Consider the following 18,768-nt stretch of genomic DNA (forward strand, 5'->3'; position numbering starts at 1 on the left):
TATATGGATTCAACATATACTAGCTGTGCTTAAGGTAAAATAAACTATATGCCAGTTTACATAGGCTTCATGAGGGGCTGTATTGGTTCTCATGAAAATCATAAATACATGATTCTAATGTATATACACTTTCAGGGCTAAGCATACTCACTATTATAAAAAAATACTTAGTCATTGATTTTATTTTTTTAACTTGGTAGTTATTGCCTTTTGGGAATTTACCCCAGTAAATATATAAAAGTACTTTTTCTGAAATGCTAAACTACAAAATTATTCACATACTTTAAACCTGCTCTTAATCAGCTGGACAACAGCTTGAGCTTCAATAACTTTTTTAAATGTATGTATTGACAAATCTCTTTTTGTAGTGTACTCACTTGATACATTCACTTTCTTTTATTTTTCCTGGTTACCATTTTACTTTGTCTTTTTTCTTGTTTAAATGTAAGATAAACATGCTTCTGAATTTCCAAGTACAAGAAGATAGTCCATGCCCAGAGGAAATACGAGACGAGCTCTATGAGTTCCATGAAGATCTTCTCATGCACTGTGGTAGGTATCATTTCCAGCCAAAACTGAAACATTCAAGAAAAAAAAAATAGCTGGAAATTTACTTTTATTGTGTGCAACTGATAAACTAGTATTAAAGTATTTCCTTAAAAAAAGGCTGCTTTATTGGCAGTTTATGCTGATATGGCTTGGTGTCTGAACTATATATTATTTAACTATTAAGTATGAACTGTATTATAGATTTGTTGTATTTGTTTACATCTAAACTGGTAACAAAACATTATTCAAGTGTGATTTTACAGAACAAACACCTTCTTTTTAAAGGTCATCCCTTACATAGAAAAAAAATAGAACCACCTCTTACCATTAAAATACAGTTATGTAGGTCAAGAAAGCTTCCAAGGCTCCTAAAATGTCACTCATAATAGTAAAAGTACTACCAAGTTATGCAATAGGTTTTCTTTTTTTACTGGAATTCTTTATAATAACAGTGGTGTGTATTTTGTAAAATACAAATATTTTGTAAAATATAAAATTTGTATGAACAAAATCTGTTGATATAAGGAACTTTACCTATATAAATAAAACTTTTATCTAATTTCACACATTCAGATTTGTAATGAGTTTCAGTATTCATCTAAGCTTAACTTTTCCAGTTTGACAAAAATCCAAGCAGTGTGTTGTTACATGTTAGGCTGTAAAATTTACCCAAGACCCATAAATTATTGTGTCATGTTATAGGTATTCCTCTAGAGGAAGAAGATGAGGAGGAAGAAGATGCATCATGGACAGGTCGCCTTCGATCATTGGTATACAAAATCAAGGGCCGGCCAAAGGCAGAAGAGCAAGTTCCAGCTGAGGAGGAAGAAAAGTCTCCTAGTAAGTGGCTTGTGTTAAAACCGTCACTTTTGACATAATATATGTAGATTGCAAAGATAATAATATTTACCTTATGTGCAGAATAAGTTTTTAGGAAAACTGAGGTGTTTATTGTGATTTAAGCCCCCTAACATAACATGTCCTGGTTGTTAAGAAAAATTGGCAATGTATAAGTGGTATCTATGGGTTTAGAAGACATCTGACACTAGAGGTTAATCCTTTACAATCTCTGTTAATATCTGAAGGTAAGCTAACATAAAAATCATAGTAGCTTATTAGAGTACCAGTAAGCCTTCCCAAACGAACCATTTCACAGATCGTGATAGGGAGTCAGCTTCCAGTACTAATTTTAAGCACATCTGCGGGCATCAGATTTCAATAACGCAAGACATTCAGTGCAGAAAAATAACCCCTTGTTTATAGCTGTGAAGGGGATGATACCACCTGTTGGTACCCCTAAAGGCCATGCCGGAGGAGATGACTGGGATGCCTTATGCCTCACATATATGTTTAGCTTCATTATTTAAATGCTCACAAATATTTTTTAACTCTAGCATGTGGGCTGACCTAAGCAAATTGCTATTGGATGTTAGCACTGAAGAGTATTCTGTAAGTGTTCATAAATCTTTGATAATGTAGATGCCAACTTTTCAGTATGATATGCATGTGGATAAATCTTCTGTCCATCTCCCCACACTTCCCACCCAGACAGCTTTCTCTAAACTTTTCAGCTATGTTAGAGTAATATTATTAGCCTCCTAATCTGCCAGTTGGCTTGGCTGACATAATAGATACGGACATTTAAACAGGGAGTTTGTTAATACCCCAGTGAAATTTAATTACATTTTTCTTCATAAGTGTCCAGTATATTATACTGCATGAAAAAGCAACATATTCTAGGATTAGCTCAGATGAGAATTTGCTGGCTATTGGTTGGAGATTTATGGTAAAACACATGCTGCAGAGCCTGCCTGATTTTATTCTAGTTACTTGTACCTAAATAATGACACCACCAACCACAATTTCTAAATAGTTCCTTTTACTAGAAACAATTCACTTTTCAAACAATTATCTTTTTTTGTGTTTTAAATAAATAGGATTTTATGTCAAGGCATATATGAAACAGTTACACGTAATATTATAATATCATACGTTCAGCCAATGTGCAATTTTCTTTTGTATGTTGCAGTGTTAGTCAACATGACATATTAGAAGCAGATGCAAACATTTTGGGGGTATCTGGTTGGGGCCTGCTTACTCCCACTAGGTGGAAGAAAATGTTCTGTATGTTTACAAGTTCCAGCTAGGTACTCTTGCACCAGAAGATATCAACTACCAGCATATACATTTACAAGGCTACAAACATCCAGTTGCTGTAGAACTACAAGTTACAGTATTCAAATGTCAGCACACAGCAAGTATAGAACTAAAAGTTCCAGCATCCCAATTGCAGCACCCAGAACGTAAAAAACTAGATCCATAGTGTCCCAGAAATACAAAATTTCAGCATTCACGGAGTGGCTTTACATTGTCCAGGGGCAGCATGTACTTCAGATGCAGTATCAAGCATAATTACGCCTCTAAATGTTTGTGCTTTTGCTCTGACTCCTGTCTGTCACTCATGGGAAAAAGCTTGATTCTAGTGAGACCCTGCATCTGCTCTGTGTGTTAGTATCTGTTAGTGTATCATATACACAATCTCACTTTTATCTCATAGCTCAGTTTTACTGTATGAGAAACTTGTAAAATTAGAGGCCTTTGCCAAATGAGTGGTGCTGTTGTGTCTACCTATATGTTGGGTAAATGCAGTGAAAAGCAAAGTCCCCAGACCCCCCTGTATGGGCATAGAATTGAACAGTAATGAAGATTAACTGATTACCCCATTGCCTATTTTTTTCACACAACAAAACTTTTACACTAAATAACTAGGAGAATATAATACTTGAGATGTAATGTGAGGATGTAGTAGTCATGTTTCCTTTCAACAAAGCTGCTGATAATCACAAAAGGCTGCAGGATGCATATATTCGTGCCATCCACCTTTTGTCATGTGATCTGAACTGTCACTTCCCAATGCACACTCTATAGTTGTACAATCAACTATACAGGGTGCATTTGGGAAGACGCCCCACATCCATCATTAGTAGCTTTTGTGCTGTAGAAATCCTGTTGCAATTCTTCTGTAGTGAGAGTAGTGACAAGAGTGCATGACTGAAACTCGGGACAAGGGGGGATGAAAAGGTAAAAGAAGGAAAAGTAGGGTAAAAGCTGGAGTGAAAAAAATTAAAATGGTACAAAGACAAGGAGAAGAAGCAAAGAGGAAAGAAGGTTTTTAAATGACTGTACTACCATCTAACAGAAATATAGGAATTAGGAATTTAATTAGAATGTGGAGGAATAGTTAGTGTCATGACTATGGCTATTGTAAAGTGCTGGGTAATATGTCAGAATTAAATAAATACATGTATATAACAATAATAAATAATAGCGAGACCGGGTCCAGGTGAAACTTATTCCAGATAGTAATACAATTGCATTCTTTTCTTTTCTACATCAATCCAGATGTAAGGACCTCAGTGTGCATGATATCATTAACTTAACAAAACCTTCGCTGAACAGGAGGATGATTTTCTTCAAATCAATGAAATATGTCATTTGGCAGCAGTTGCAAGGAGTCCAACTGCAGAATTTCAATATTTTTATTATGATATATTAAAAAGACAACAAGGTCTTCCGATATGTGTCCATCAGGAGATTCTTGTGTGATCTCTCTAACCATTTGCCAAGAAAAAACAATATATGTAACATCACGTCTCCCTTCTACCCTGCTTCTGCAGCAAAAGTTAGGAACTTTTTTAAAGAAGCAATGTAATTTCCCATGTGTACCATCTAGACCTCAACCTTTTCACCCTTTTTACCCTGGGAACCCTCAAAATATATTTGGGGTTTCAGGGAACCCCAGATTAAATGAATTTATTGAGAATTGTTTAGAATGTCCCACTTACAGCGATAAACAAGAACAAATGCCCTTTTTCACAGTGTTATTCAAAATGCCACCCTTTTAGACAGCTAAAAAGATCAATGTTGTCATCCTACTTGCTCTGCCAAATAACTTTGAACCCAGAACTTAGCAGACATCATCAGATGAGAGGTGAATCAACCAAAGCTTTAAAAACCCCCTAACAACCACTGGAGGAACATAGATGAGTAAAGTTGATCTAGACACTATATTATATCCCATTTGCTGGAGGCTACTACTAATGGAGGACTTATTGGTCAATAGGAGAATTGTTTCTTGTTGTGGTGGGGTAAATGAGGCCCCGAACTCTGTTTCTCATGCATACAGAAAGGAGGGGGTATAGTCAGGTAGAGTGGCATTAGGCATAGAGTAGAGAACAGAAAGAGTATGATGGTCTCCCACTGCCAAATATAATGACTCAAAAATAATCATAGATAAAAAAGAACATTGGCCTGGAGGGGAGAAGTGCAAAAAGTGTGATTGTTGAATCCAAAGCAAACAAATGATTCTAGAAAACTTGTTTAGTCACTGATACCCAGTGCTGTTGATGTAGAAAATGTTGGGCTCTGCAAATGTTGGAAAAAACTGGGCAGAAACTTAACACAAATGTTACAAAAATTGCTTGCTCAGCACCCAGTGCTTAAATTCAGTGACAACATCATTCCACAACCCCAACTAGGTGTGAAGTGCTGTAAACAAAGAGAAGTCAAGTATTCCCAAGTCAAGTATAAAAATATCTAGTCACTGTGACTGAGGCAGAGGGATGAGAATGGTCGGACCTAATCCAGGACATTTTTCCCACTGCTTCATAAACATCTAATCCACATACAAAGGCCTTCTTCAAATCAGTATAACATGAATAGCAACAATAGGGTGGGGACCTTTTTTTAGTGGAATGTATTCAGTTAATAGTCCCAATACCTTATTTCCTTAGGTGGCATAAACCTAACTTGATCATAGGGTATAGGTTTAAGTAGAAGAGCCAATAAAAAGGGTGAGAAATTTGACACCCTAAATTAATAATAAGACTGACCTATAGCTAGAACATGTGGATGAGTCCTTGTCCTCCTTAGGGATGACCGTGATATGGGCTTGCAGAAACTGCCCACAAAGGACCTTTCTATTATATTCGTTTAAGAAATAATGCTTGCATCGTGTAGTAATCTGTGTGTAGCAAAATGAAGACTACTGAATGTTTACTGTAATTCAGGAATCAGTATGGATTGCACCTGTCACTAGTTCCACATACTTTGAATATCCTGTTTCATCATGTAGCTTGAACTACTTCTTTCTGTACATTGAAGAATGATTGCGTTTAATGCTGACATCCAGTGGCCAACTATATTCATACAGATAAATATATACAGGTTGACAATCCAAAATCCGGCCATCGATAATCCGGATCCTTCGGTTTCCCGGCATGAATTTTGGATCGCAATTACAAAGAGGAAAGAAAAGTTAATAGGGAAAGAGGGGGAGGGGAAGAAGTAGGACCAGTTTGTGGTCAGATACCTTCCCACCAACTTTTATATCTTTTCTGAGAAAATTGCATACTACTACAACTATTAATAAAATGTTGGTAATATCTTGTTTGGTATTATTTGTATTTTAAAAAGTTCACAATAATGTAAAGTATTGTAAGTTTTATCTATAGACATTAAAAAGAGAAAGTAAGGCAGGTGGGAAAATTGGCCTGACCCAGATTTTACTGTTGGTATGGAGTATTGGATAGTGGTTGTTGTGTGGTATACAGCTTTATGCCAAAAAAAGCTTTTCAGTGTAACTGTTGGTTACAAAAACAAATTAATTCTGCACATGTTTATTTCACACCCTTGTAAATGGCTATATGAGAGCATTAAATGAAAACTTTGTGCTGGGCATGAGGTGTCAATCCACTCTCATCCTGGAGGTCCACCGAAGATGTTCATCAGCCAACAGTACAGCACAGATCAGAGAAACAGGGCCTGATTTATTAAAGCTCTCTAAGGGTGGAGAAGATACATTTTCATCAGTGAACCTGGGTGATACAGAAAACCTGGATAGAATTTCTTTACCGTAATTTGCTAACTGGAGAACTTTAATAAATCAGACCCACAGGTCTAAGCACCTGTCTTGTTTTCACTAAAGCCCGTGAGGGGGATTGCAACTCAGTCTGAAAACAAACCTAGCAGAGGTGGAAAGGGCAAGCAGGGCCAGTGTAGCAGAAAACAGAAAATTGTCAGGAGTCAAGCTAGGGATCAAAGAACAGGGTAAGGCCAGAAGCCAAAGCTGATGGTCAAGATCATGTAAGAATGGTATAACAAAAATGGTGTATGAAGTATGGTGTATGATGTAAAAACAAAATAAATTGTTATTGCATGCTAAAAATCCTATCATGGAATTAAACAAACCAAAAAATTCAATATATTTAGACATCCGCGGGTCATGGGCTTTCCATTTGTATATGTCTGTTGAAAACTATATTTTTGAATGAACAGCCTTTGTTGTTGAGTTTTTTTCCCGAATTACAGTGGTTGAAACTAGAGATATGGGGGAGTTAGTCACCATTTATTCATATAACAGTGTAATTGGTCTTTTTCTAAAGTTCATGCTGCCAGGATAAATAGTTGATCATAACATCATTATGACAACCTCTACCTCCCAACAAAGACATCTTTTAGTGCTATATGTATTGCCCTGGTTTGCAAAGTGTATTATACAAATATAATTTAAAAACAGGGTACAATTTCTGCAGCTGCCCTAGGTTTAACAATGTATTTTTCTTTATTATCATTCTGATATTGTCCTCTGTGAGAGTGCGTGTCATAAATGTATGTATCTAATGCTTCATATTGGTTCAGTTTTCACAAATCCTTTGTTCTGTATAAATTTGCAGCAACATTAAAAGAGCTCATCTCCCAAACAATGGTGCGCTGGGCACAAGAAGATCATATTCAAGACCCAGAGCTTGTACGCATCATGTTTAGCTTGCTGCGTCGACAGTATGATAGCATTGGAGAATTGCTACAGGCCATGCGAAAAACCTATACAATCAGTGCCGCATCTGTGGAAGATACCATAAACCTTTTGGCTTCTTTGGGCCAGATACGTTCCCTTTTAAGTGTGCGAATGGGCAAGGAAGAGGAGATGCTCATGATTGATGGCTTGGGGTATGGTTTTCTTTCTTTCTGCTGCTTAGTTAACTAAAAGGTATTCACATCTTTGAAAATATTGGTTATGTTCACACTTAATGATCTATTACCTCTAAACTTCTTTACATTTAAATTAAGTTTGGTCAACATTCAAATATTAACATAACGTATCATAATGGTCTTTGATGGATGAATACATAAAGATAAATAGTGATGAAATACTTACTGTTACCAGAGAAATTAAAGTTCTAGTAGTTCTGTACTAGTCCTGTAGTTCTAGTAGTTATATGACTAAAAACCTAGGCCCTCGGTCATATGATTTCTGTCAAACGTGACTAAAAGCCCAGCCTGGCTGATCATGATTTAGTAGAGATGATTTGATTAAACCATTAGGTCATTTATCCTGTGCTTACATCTGGAAGGAGACTTAACAAATAGTTGCTTATGCAACTATTCAATTGCAATTCAGCAACATTTTTTTATCTAAAATTTCTTTTAGGAGCTGTTAGAAAATAGTGGAATAACAGTCACCAGAGCAATAGTTCCTAATTTTATTTTTCATCCAGTAGCATTTTTTTTTCTGTCAATATCCTGTTCATTCAAAAGCTGTAAATAAAAAAAAAGGATGCCACATCCCTATAGAACAGCACTATATATATGAAAATACTGACAGGACATTCAAGAAATCTGCTTGTAGAATATGTTAACAGCCAATTTATTTTATAACTAAAATATACAATGTTAACTTCATTAAATTTATATCAATTCTGTTTATACTAGCATTTACTATGAATAACTAATAACTATTTACAACATATGGCACTGGCTATGAGCAATGTGTGCCTCTCAGGTTACTTTAACTGATACAAAGGTTGACATTCTTCCCAGTTGCCACCAGTGTAAGAGGCACTCTTCCTACTGACCACCACAGTAATGTAATATGAGTAGTGAATATTGTAACTATAGCAGGGGTTGTGTAAGACCTAAAAGTTATTTTAGGGTTCCCCCGTGTAAAAAGGTTGAGAAAGGCTGTTGTAGAAGGTAGTTTTGTGTCTTTTGTCCCAAACATTTTTCTCTAGGGTATATTTGACATTGCTTTTTAATCTCCAGCAGTCTACATTGTACACAAAAGTAAAAGGTAAAGCTTAGTAAAATAGATCCAGACTAAATCTGTCAACATACTGCTCACTTCTCTTTTTTTGACTTCTGACAATATGTAGTTAATGTATATATAGTCATGAAGTTGTCATATGTATAAGTAGTCTTGAAGTTGTAGAGAGTTATACTCACTAATCTGTTGCTACACAATATTATATTGAAGAGTAGGAGGCAGTTAGTTATGACAAGCTAATTTATTACCTTTTCTCATTCTTTGAAGTAGTTGCTTCAAACTGGCTCAATTAGGTGTCACTTTCTGTTGATGTGGATATTGCCCCTAGTAGAAATATCAAACCTTCTGTTTGCTTTCAGTGACATCATGAACAACAAGGTCTTCTATCAGCATCCAAATCTTATGCGTGTTTTAGGGATGCATGAGACTGTTATGGAGGTCATGGTGAATGTGCTAGGAGGAGACAAGTCTCAGGTAATTTAGTTTACTATAGCCAAACAATATTAATAATAAAAAGTAGATCTTTCTTTCTGTTATATAAAAAAAACTAAAACATGTCAAAAATTTGTTCTACAGCAAATTGCTTTTCCTAAGATGGTGGCAAGCTGTTGCAGATTCCTTTGCTATTTTTGTAGAATTAGTCGGCAGAATCAGAAGGCAATGTTTGAGCATCTAGCTTACTTACTGGAGAACAGTAGTGTCGGCTTAGGTAAGTCATTCATCATATTTTTTATTCATACAGGGGAAGGTTAACCAGAACTGCTAGATGTTTGGATAAATACTTTAGGGTCCTATTATCTAGTGCTAAAGCATCACACCATCAACAGTTTAAAGACATTGTCAGGTAATCACAGCTCACTCACTGTCTACTCAGATGAATCTTCACTGTACAACTCTACTTTTTTCAGAAAGTGTCTTTTCTAGGTGCATGTACAGTCTGAACCTATACATTCCTATGGGCAAACAATATTCTGCAAGACTACTGAAAGGCCACTTTGAGTATGGGTTCCTATTAGATTGAATGAAGCCACAATGTGGCCCTGTTCAACATAAATGAATCATGCTCAGGACAATTTGTGAAGAAATGCTGTGCAGCTCCTAGCAGGGTCATACAATGAAGACAACTGGAAGGGAAGCAAAGATCAGACTAAGTGGGCTGCAGTCAGAGGGTTGGGTTAATGATCAAAAGGTATAGTTGTCCTTTAACTTAACTCCTATATATTCATACTTAAAGCGTACTTAAAATTTCACTTTACATAAGGGTAGACAGCCCTTTTATGTAAAGTAAAAATTCAGTTTTTTTTTTAAGTGCAACACCCTTTTTTTTAAAAAAAAGAAAGGGTGCAGCACCGCCCCCTAATTTTTTTTTTTAAACACTTTATTTTTATTGAAGTTATAAAAAATACATGTCCATTGATTAGAAACAACAACAAATAACAAACAACCCGAATACAAATCTCAGCATAGGCACTGTACAAAAATTCACAACATATAAACTAATACATACAAACATCTCCGTTATCACTTCAATACAGTTAGTCAGTCAGCTCAAATTGGGTATACCTGCCCCCTAATTCTGATGAATGGGAGCACAGAGCCTCCCAGGATACCTACGTCACACATCCCAGGAGGCTCTTGAGTGCTCCTTCTGCGAATGCATGAGCATCTCGGGCATGCGCAAAAGGAGCCTTCTCGTGCAAAGAGAAAAATTTAAGATCGGATGCGCAGTGAGATTGGCAAATTTTTTTCCCATCCTACGTCACCTGATCTCGCGCCTTGGTCTGGTGATGTAGGATGAAGAACCCGGAAAAGGAGACAAACATGGTGGCGCCCGGAGCGCCGGCTCTGAGACAGATGCCGGGACAACGCAGGACCTGCTGCAAGACTCCTCGGAGGGATCAGACTGCTCTGCAGGATTGAAGGTTTAGTTTCTCTTTAACTAATTGGACACTGACAGTAATAATGCTAGAGCACATATCACAAGGAAATTTACCACTTTCCACTTTTTGAGCAAAAAGAATTCATAATATCCCAATACATGTAAAACGAAATTCAGAGTAAATGTAGATACAATGTAATACATTTTAGTTTGTGTGTAATTCTCTAAATCCAAGGTTATCAAAGATTTAATATATTGTATTTGTACAATGTTGTCTGCCTTGGGTTTTTGTTGTATTCCCATCTCATTGGCTTATAGTTCTACATTTATGTACTGTTTATTAACTATGAGTAGTTTAATTGTATATTTTAGTGGTAAATTTGAGTTGCCTTTTGTTTATGTCCAACTTTTGGATTCAATGAGTCTGATTTATTAGCTCTCCAAGACTGGAGAAGATAGACTATCATGGGTGATTATAGGTGAGAACTTAAGAGAACGTGGATGGAGTTTTAGATTTTGTAACAATGCCTTTTTTTTACCAAAGGTTACAAGCTGGTATGTCCATAAGTTTTTTTTTATTTTATTTTATAATTCTAAATATATATTTTAATGTTTTTAATTCCAGCAATTCAATGTTCTAAATGTATGTGTCTATTATGTATGTATGTATAAATCTATACAGATGTTACAGCAGTAAAGCAGTAAGCATCTAATGAATACTGTTTTTTTTTTGTTTTGTTTCTATAGCATCTCCTTCTATGAGAGGTTCTACACCTCTAGATGTCGCTGCTGCATCGGTAATGGACAACAATGAGCTTGCTTTGGCTTTGCAAGAACCAGATCTGGAGAAGGTAATTTATCTGTAAACAGACAAAAAAACGATGAATTGTCATCATGTCTCTAACCTCAAAAGACAAGTTAAAATTGCATTTGAAATTGCACACTGTTTACTAATAATAAGTCATTTGTTGTTGCATCATTGCGACTAATGATATTTTTATACAAAATACAGACTGCCAAAGCCCGCAGCACAGGATTAGGAAAAACAGCTGCTTTTAGAATTTAGAATATTATATTTGTAAATAATGCTGTCTGTGGCAAATTAAAAAAAAATCCCCATAACTCCTTCAAGGAGATTGCTAACCCTCGTTATTATGTGTCATGTCACGTGAGGTTGCATCCATTGGTTCCTTGGGGTTGGTAATCTTGACACAGAATTACTCAAAAAACACAAAATATTAATAATGTCAGCACTCATTTACAAATGGCTTCCACATATTACATAAAGTAGTCATGAATTAACTACTATAGCTGTAGTTGTATCTACATTCATTTTGCACAAAAAAATGTACCGGTATGTGCACATTCATTGTCACGTTGGTGACTAGCAGCCTGAAATGCTTGTTTAACATTTGCATTCCACAATTACCCTAAACATTTCTGATGAGATCTGGAAGAATGCTCCTAAGCAATCTATTATATCCTGCATAATATAATTATATCTCCCTTTGCTCTGTGCTGAATTTTAAGACTCCAACAAACATAACAATCTTAACTCAGTATGCAGATATACAACTTTATGTACAACCTTCAGATTTTACAACTCAGCCATTTATATTTGTTGTTAATTTGAAAGTACCGCCAAAAGTTAACAGCAAGAAAACAAATTAGATTATAGTAAAACTTTGTGAACATGTGCCAAATACATCACATTTAATGGTTATGGATGCATTAAGTTAATCTAGTCGTCTAGTAAAAAACTATTTAGGCTTAGCTACATACCACAATTTTGGGAATGCAGATCTAGAAAGTAAAATTACTCTGAAAGTATGATAGTTTTTAAATCATGACAAGCAACTAAATTTTTTTTGAAGGGGAGGGCAGCAATCACAGCTGCTATACTTAATTAAAGGTTCTTTTATGTTTATTGCCGTTTATTACCTTTTATTATTATGTATTTAACGTTTATTGTTAAAATGCTGCCACATAAGTAATTTGCATGAAGACATAGCAGTAAACCTAATAATTTGTTTTTAATTAAACAATAAATGTTTTATTTTGCCAGAGTTTTATCTTTTTCTCTGTTAGCGTATATGGTCATAATCACACTGTGTGTACCTGTTTTTGTTGTACAGGTTGTGACATATTTGGCAGGTTGTGGTCTGCAGAGTTGTCCAATGTTGATAGCCAAAGGATACCCAGATATTGGATGGAATCCCATAGAGGGAGAGCGTTATCTATCATTCCTACGTTTTGCTGTCTTTGTAAACTGTAAGTATATATACTAAGACATAAATCAGTTCTCAGCATGTGCACTCGTATCAATGTGCCTACTGATTGTTTTAATTTTATGTAAATGTATTATGAAGGAAACTAATCAAGGAAATATACAAATTAACTGCAGATAGAACTTTCCTAATCAAAATGAGAGTTTACCACAATGTATTTGAAATCCTAGATGATGGTCTGTTTTTTTCCATGAATTTGGTTAAACAAATAAATTATGTGCTGTTATCTATCAAAGACTGAGTTACAGAGCTAAAAGTCTGGGTGGAAAGCTTTGGTAACCATGCCTTTTATGATGCTTTGAATTTATTATAACCTAGTGCATATTTTGGTGAGGTACACCGCCAAGCTTACTGCTATATTTTTACTTATTTCCAATCTTCCTCTGAAGGAAGCTTCATTCATGTTTAGGAAAATTAAAGCTAATAACTTCCTTTCCTTTAAGAAACTCTTTTAAATGATATGGTGATGCAGACCACTGGGGTCAAGGGTCAGATATTACATACCTACTATTCTAACTGAACAATTTCCACCTCTCAATGATAAAGGTGAAAATTAGGGATAATTTTGTGATCCCCCCCAAACCAGGATGGCAAAGAAGGTGATCATTCATCAAGATCCCCATAGATGTGGGATAATAGAGGTAATAGTTTGCTTAATGCAATGAGCCTGATTTATGAAAACTCTCCAAGACTGGAGAAGATAGATTATCATGAGTGAACCTGGGCGATCCAGCAAACCTGTAATGGATCTAGTCCAGGATTGAAAACATCAAATCATCAAACAGCCAATTCCACTCCTGTGGTTCTCCCATGATAGACTATTTTCTCCAGTTTTGGAGAGCTTTAACAAATCAGGCACAATGTACATAATATACAATAGGTCCAGGGTGGATCCCTATATAAGGAAAAGGAACAGAACCACAGATAAGTATTATTATTATTATTATTATATTTTAAAAGCATATGGAGTTTTGGGGGATTGTAGTCTAGGCTAAAGAAATATACATTAGGGTATCATCTGCAAATTAGGCACATTTGTGTTCTAGGGGTTTGCACTGTATACACCTGGTATCTGGATTAAGTGGAATGGATATGGCTAAAGATTCAAATTGCCAATGTAAAAAGTAAGAGGGGAAGGGGACACTTTTGTCCAGTCCCCCTCCTGATAAATACTCGCATCAGCTAATTCAATTGAAGGATTTGTGTGAAGCCCTAGTTGATGATTTAGCCTACTAACTAATAAACCCTCCACTGACTTCTTACCCATGTAAAAAAAAGGTAGCCCACCTGAGAGACTTTTCAGGGCTAGTAATTAAGTTGAAATTTAGCTCTATGCAGAATTCATGGCTATACACCATGCACAACTGAGTGATTGAGAGGTCCAAGGCATTGAATGAAGAAATATTTTCAGTTTTGTGAGCTATGTCAGAACACACTGTCACATCACACACTTTGTTAACTGTGTCTTTAAACAGCTTGGAAAATTCTAGAATATGTCAAGCCTTTAGGCCAATGCTTCCTGAACTTGCTTCCGTGGAACCCCAGGGTTCCTAGGGGTTCCTTGAGCAATTTGTGCCCCTCTGGTCAGTCTGTCACCAAAGTTTTTTATTTTTTTTTTTTTTTAAATATCTGTAAAGGTGACATTCTTAGCATTTTTTCAACTAGCCTCTTAACCTGTGTACTGTGAGCTGTGGATATTGTAGTTATCATTGTCAGGGGTTCCCTAAGACCCAAAGGGTATTTTAAGGGTTCTCCCATATTAAAAAGGTTGCAAAACACTTCTTTAGGCAATAGGACAATTCCTTTCAACATTTGGATGTATATTAAGGCCTATCATCTAACTCTTAACTGCTTCTTTGCTTGACAGTCAACACCAGAACAACAGCAAAAAATTGGAGATACAGGTAGACAAGTACCTATATCCACAGTAAAACAAGCCCCATAATGACATGGCATGAAAGGCTTCTCAGAAAGGAAGCCACCAATTCCAAAGCTGTCATAAGAAACAGAAAAAAAGCCAGAATGCAGTTTGCCACATGGGGACAAAAATCTTAGCTTCTAGAGAATTGTCCTCTGGACTGGAAGAAGGGTAATGCTTGAAAGCCAAAGAACACCATCCCAACTGTCAATCATGGAACTGGGAGCATCATGTTGTGGGAGTGCTTTGTTGCTGGAGGCACTGGGGTACTTTATAAAATAGTTGGCATTATGAGGATGAAACATTTTATATATATTCCGCAGCAACATCTCAGGAACCCTCAAGGAAATAAAAGCTCATATGCAAATGGGTCTTCCATATGGACAATGACCCACAAGCATATCTATTGCTAATGCTAATGGCTTAAAGCTGACAAGGTCAAGGTACTCAAGTGGCTATCACAAATCCCTGACCTCAATCTGATTTGAAAACTTGTGGGAAGAACTTAAAGCATGTGCAGACAGGGAGGCAAAAAACCTTCACATGCTTTAAGTGCCATCACAAAACCCTGACTTCAATCTGATGTGAAAATCTGTTCCAATTACAGAAGTGTGTTGTGGATGCTGCTGGATGTGGCTTAGAACCATGAAAGTCAGGAGGGTGCAGAACTTTTCCTCCAAACTGTCATTTCACTGCTGTTGAATACAATGTTATTACATTCATCATTAACAACATAAAACATAGCAAAACATGAAGGGCACAATGACCTTCCTGTTTAAAGTTTGAAACAGAGAAGGATGCAAAATGCATTTGAGGAAATTTTAAGGAGGAAGGACCAGCTGTATTCAATTCAAACATAAAATTTAAATGTACTCCATGTTGTGAAAAGGTCATTTTTGCAGCTTGTATATATGTTATTAATGAACTAAAATGTTTATGAGAACCTTAACATTTTAGTGAATAATTCAGATCCATAGACGTTATGGGTCAGCAGTTGGATAGATTGTAAAGGGATTTGAATGAAGCAAAATAATAAAGGTTAGGAGAGAGAGGATGGAATGCTGTACACAGTATAATTCAATGTAAAGCCACTATGGAAACATATTTCAAGAGAATATGACGGGTTTCCTTGCAGAGAAGTCTGTTTTCAGTGAGAACTTTAATCATTTAATGTTAGAGCACAGACTGATGCAGCATGATAAAGGACTAAAATGTAGCTATTGGAGGTCATAAAAAGAGAAGATCACATGAACAGATCATCTGCCTATAAGGCCTTCTGAAATCCTGAACCACCAATGCTCTCAGAACTGCAATAACTAGAAGTTTGAATTTATTTCTTGAAGATGTAGGGAATTAGGCAAAGATCCAGCATGCTCATCTGGTAATTCTCCAGCATAATTTTGCTGGTGTGTGATATGAGATGAATTGTTCGATGGTTTATAGTTTTTAGGAACACTATTTTCATTTTTAAAAAATAAACAGGTCTCTTACAATCGTTTTCCAAACCTTTTGGCATTAATTGGATACTTTGCCAATGACTTGCAGTTATTCAGATGCAGTGTTATCAAATATGGAAGCATATTTGTCGATGATCCTAGTGCTATATCTCCTGATTTCTGGGCAGGAGCTCTCAGAATTAGTGTCCTTTTTTTGGTATTGTTTCTTTGAATTTCTTCTGTGTTTCTCTTTCATGTTGGCTTGATCTATGCCTATTTTATTATGCATACATGTGTATTTAGTTTAGCAAGCAGGACCTAACAGCTGTTTCTGCAGAACAGCACCATAAAAACATTAGTGGCCAAACAGTGTAATAAAGTCCCTGTATTTTAAATGCGATACGAAATTCATGCCGGGAAACTGAAGGATCCGGATTATAGATTGTCAACCTGTATGTATGTGTATATATATATATATAAATATATATATATATATATATAACCTGTATAAATATATATCTTATGAACCAAAATCGAATTTATCTAAACTAAGCTAACTTTTCCTAACATGATAAAGAGAGAAATGCAGACAAATATTTTGGTCTGTGAATCAAGGTACATGTTACCTGTGGGTGGGGGGAGGCCACGTTATTTAAATGAAACTTACTAACTTGTTTTATTACCAATATTACTTTTAATTCATAGCTTTCTTTTCCTTCTTTTTTCATTGTGTTCTTAATGTGCAGATGTGTCATTTAATTTTCTAGATATTAAATTACAAATGTATAATAAAAAATACATCTTCAAATTAAGTGATGCTATCATAAAGCAATTATTTCAATAATTAAAATGTACTAGTGATGCTGGTGAGATAGAAATTGGATTGATTTTATTAGCTCTTGGTGAAGTACATTTTCAAGTAAGTTTTCAAACCAAAAAGAAGTTTTAAAGTGAGACTTTTCTGTTTTTTTTAGGACTAGGGACTATCATGTGTACTGAGAAAAGTCATAACTGTGCCTTCTTCAGCATCAATAGTTATCCAGTTGTCATCAGTGTACATGCTATGTTATATAACTTGACCTTAAATCAGAATACCTCCTGTGCTAATAGTAAAAATACTAGTGTTGATCATGCATGAAAAATAATAAAATTGTAAACCATAAAATACCAACATTTATGCTGTATCTAAAATGATGTTGGAGATCTTGCTGGAATAGTCATATTTTTACAATTTACAATTTTTTCCTGATTATGATTTATGAACCAGAGGTTCCTTCTTATCCCAACATTATGGCTCCACTGATTAGTTTTCAATATCTTTCCAGAAAGGCTTTAATAAACCAGACAAGGGCCCAGCTGGCCTCCCAGTGACAAAATATGGAGAATAATTTCAAATATTAATTGATTTAGATAGACAAAGAAAAGAGCAAACAAGACAGTGTGTGCTGGTAATATATGCGGAATTGGCATTCACAAACTAATGTCATCTTCTTCATTATTCTTGATATACAGTGTAAGAATTAGTTACTGGTCAGTTTTCAATATCATGAAAAGAATGAATGAACTGTATTTTAATTGGTATTCTTCTGCAAAAGAAACAGCAAATCTTCATATTGGATTTTTGACAACAAAGTATTCAAGTTAGGAAATAGTTATGTGGAAAATGATACATTAAACTAAAGCAAAAGAAACAGACAGAGATGAAGTTTGCAATTGTACTTGCTAAAGCCCCCAGTATTTGTTTACTGTGTCTTTTTTCTTGTTTTGAAAATTTTTTTTTTTATGTAATAATGACCACTCCCTGCAATTATAAATTTGGCAACCACTAGGGTTTGCGAGGTTGATGATACCAAGAAAAATAAGCCAGTTTTCCAGCCTTTTCATGTCTATGGTGCTCTGTAGACACCTTGTCTCTGGTTACAAATAACAGGTTCCTAGCTCCAAATCTCCTATAAGGATTGCTGGATTTGTTGTCCCAGCATGTGTAAATTTATTACACAGATTCCTCCTCCCTGACATTAGTTTGTGAAACAGTGACATTTTGTTTTATTAGATTTTGTAAGCAATGGGAAAACTATTACTATTTGTTATGATCAGATATGTTTCTCTTTCACCTAGTTCTTTTTTTTTTAGTTTAGCGATTCTCCCTAAATTTCTTGTAGAGTTTGTATGCATTGTGTTTAAAGCATCAGGAAACATCTGATACCAATTGCTTTTGAAATTAACGTACTGTGCTCATTTATCTAGTTAGTTTCTCTGCAATTTTATTCCCAATTATCTCCTGAAGTCTGAATATGTCATCCTTAGGGAAATACACCTGTAAGTAATTGCGCTTCTGATGTTATGATACAGCAGTCCCCAAGAGATTTAGGCTAGTAACCATTGACTGTTTTGTCACTTGTTTTCCAGGTGAGAGTGTTGAAGAAAACGCCAGTGTAGTAGTGAAGCTTCTTATCCGTCGCCCAGAGTGTTTTGGCCCTTCGCTTAGAGGAGAAGGGGGAAATGGTTTGCTGGCAGCTATGCAGGAGGCTATTAATATCTCTGAGAACCCAGCTCTGGACCTACCTTCTCAGGGGTATCAGAGGGAAGTGTGAGTA

General features: G+C 35.7%; 1 protein-coding gene across 14 annotated transcripts in view; it reads left to right on the forward strand.

Moving 5' to 3' along the window:
* Positions 1-18,768, forward strand: part of RYR3 (ryanodine receptor 3) — a 300,041-nt gene that overhangs the window by 131,050 nt on the left and 150,223 nt on the right. For all 14 annotated transcript variants that reach the window (XM_072428468.1, XM_072428475.1, XM_072428469.1 and 11 more), the window contains 8 exons: positions 450-552; positions 1,252-1,389; positions 7,284-7,557; positions 9,010-9,124; positions 9,227-9,359; positions 11,277-11,380; positions 12,665-12,800; positions 18,581-18,761. In XM_072428468.1, coding sequence (XP_072284569.1) covers positions 450-552; positions 1,252-1,389; positions 7,284-7,557; positions 9,010-9,124; positions 9,227-9,359; positions 11,277-11,380; positions 12,665-12,800; positions 18,581-18,761 — 1,184 coding nt within the window. The remainder of the gene's footprint in view (positions 1-449; positions 553-1,251; positions 1,390-7,283; positions 7,558-9,009; positions 9,125-9,226; positions 9,360-11,276; positions 11,381-12,664; positions 12,801-18,580; positions 18,762-18,768) is intronic.

The sequence above is a fragment of the Pyxicephalus adspersus genome, chromosome 12 (assembly GCF_032062135.1).
Source record: "Pyxicephalus adspersus chromosome 12, UCB_Pads_2.0, whole genome shotgun sequence".
NCBI lineage: Eukaryota > Metazoa > Chordata > Amphibia > Anura > Pyxicephalidae > Pyxicephalus > Pyxicephalus adspersus.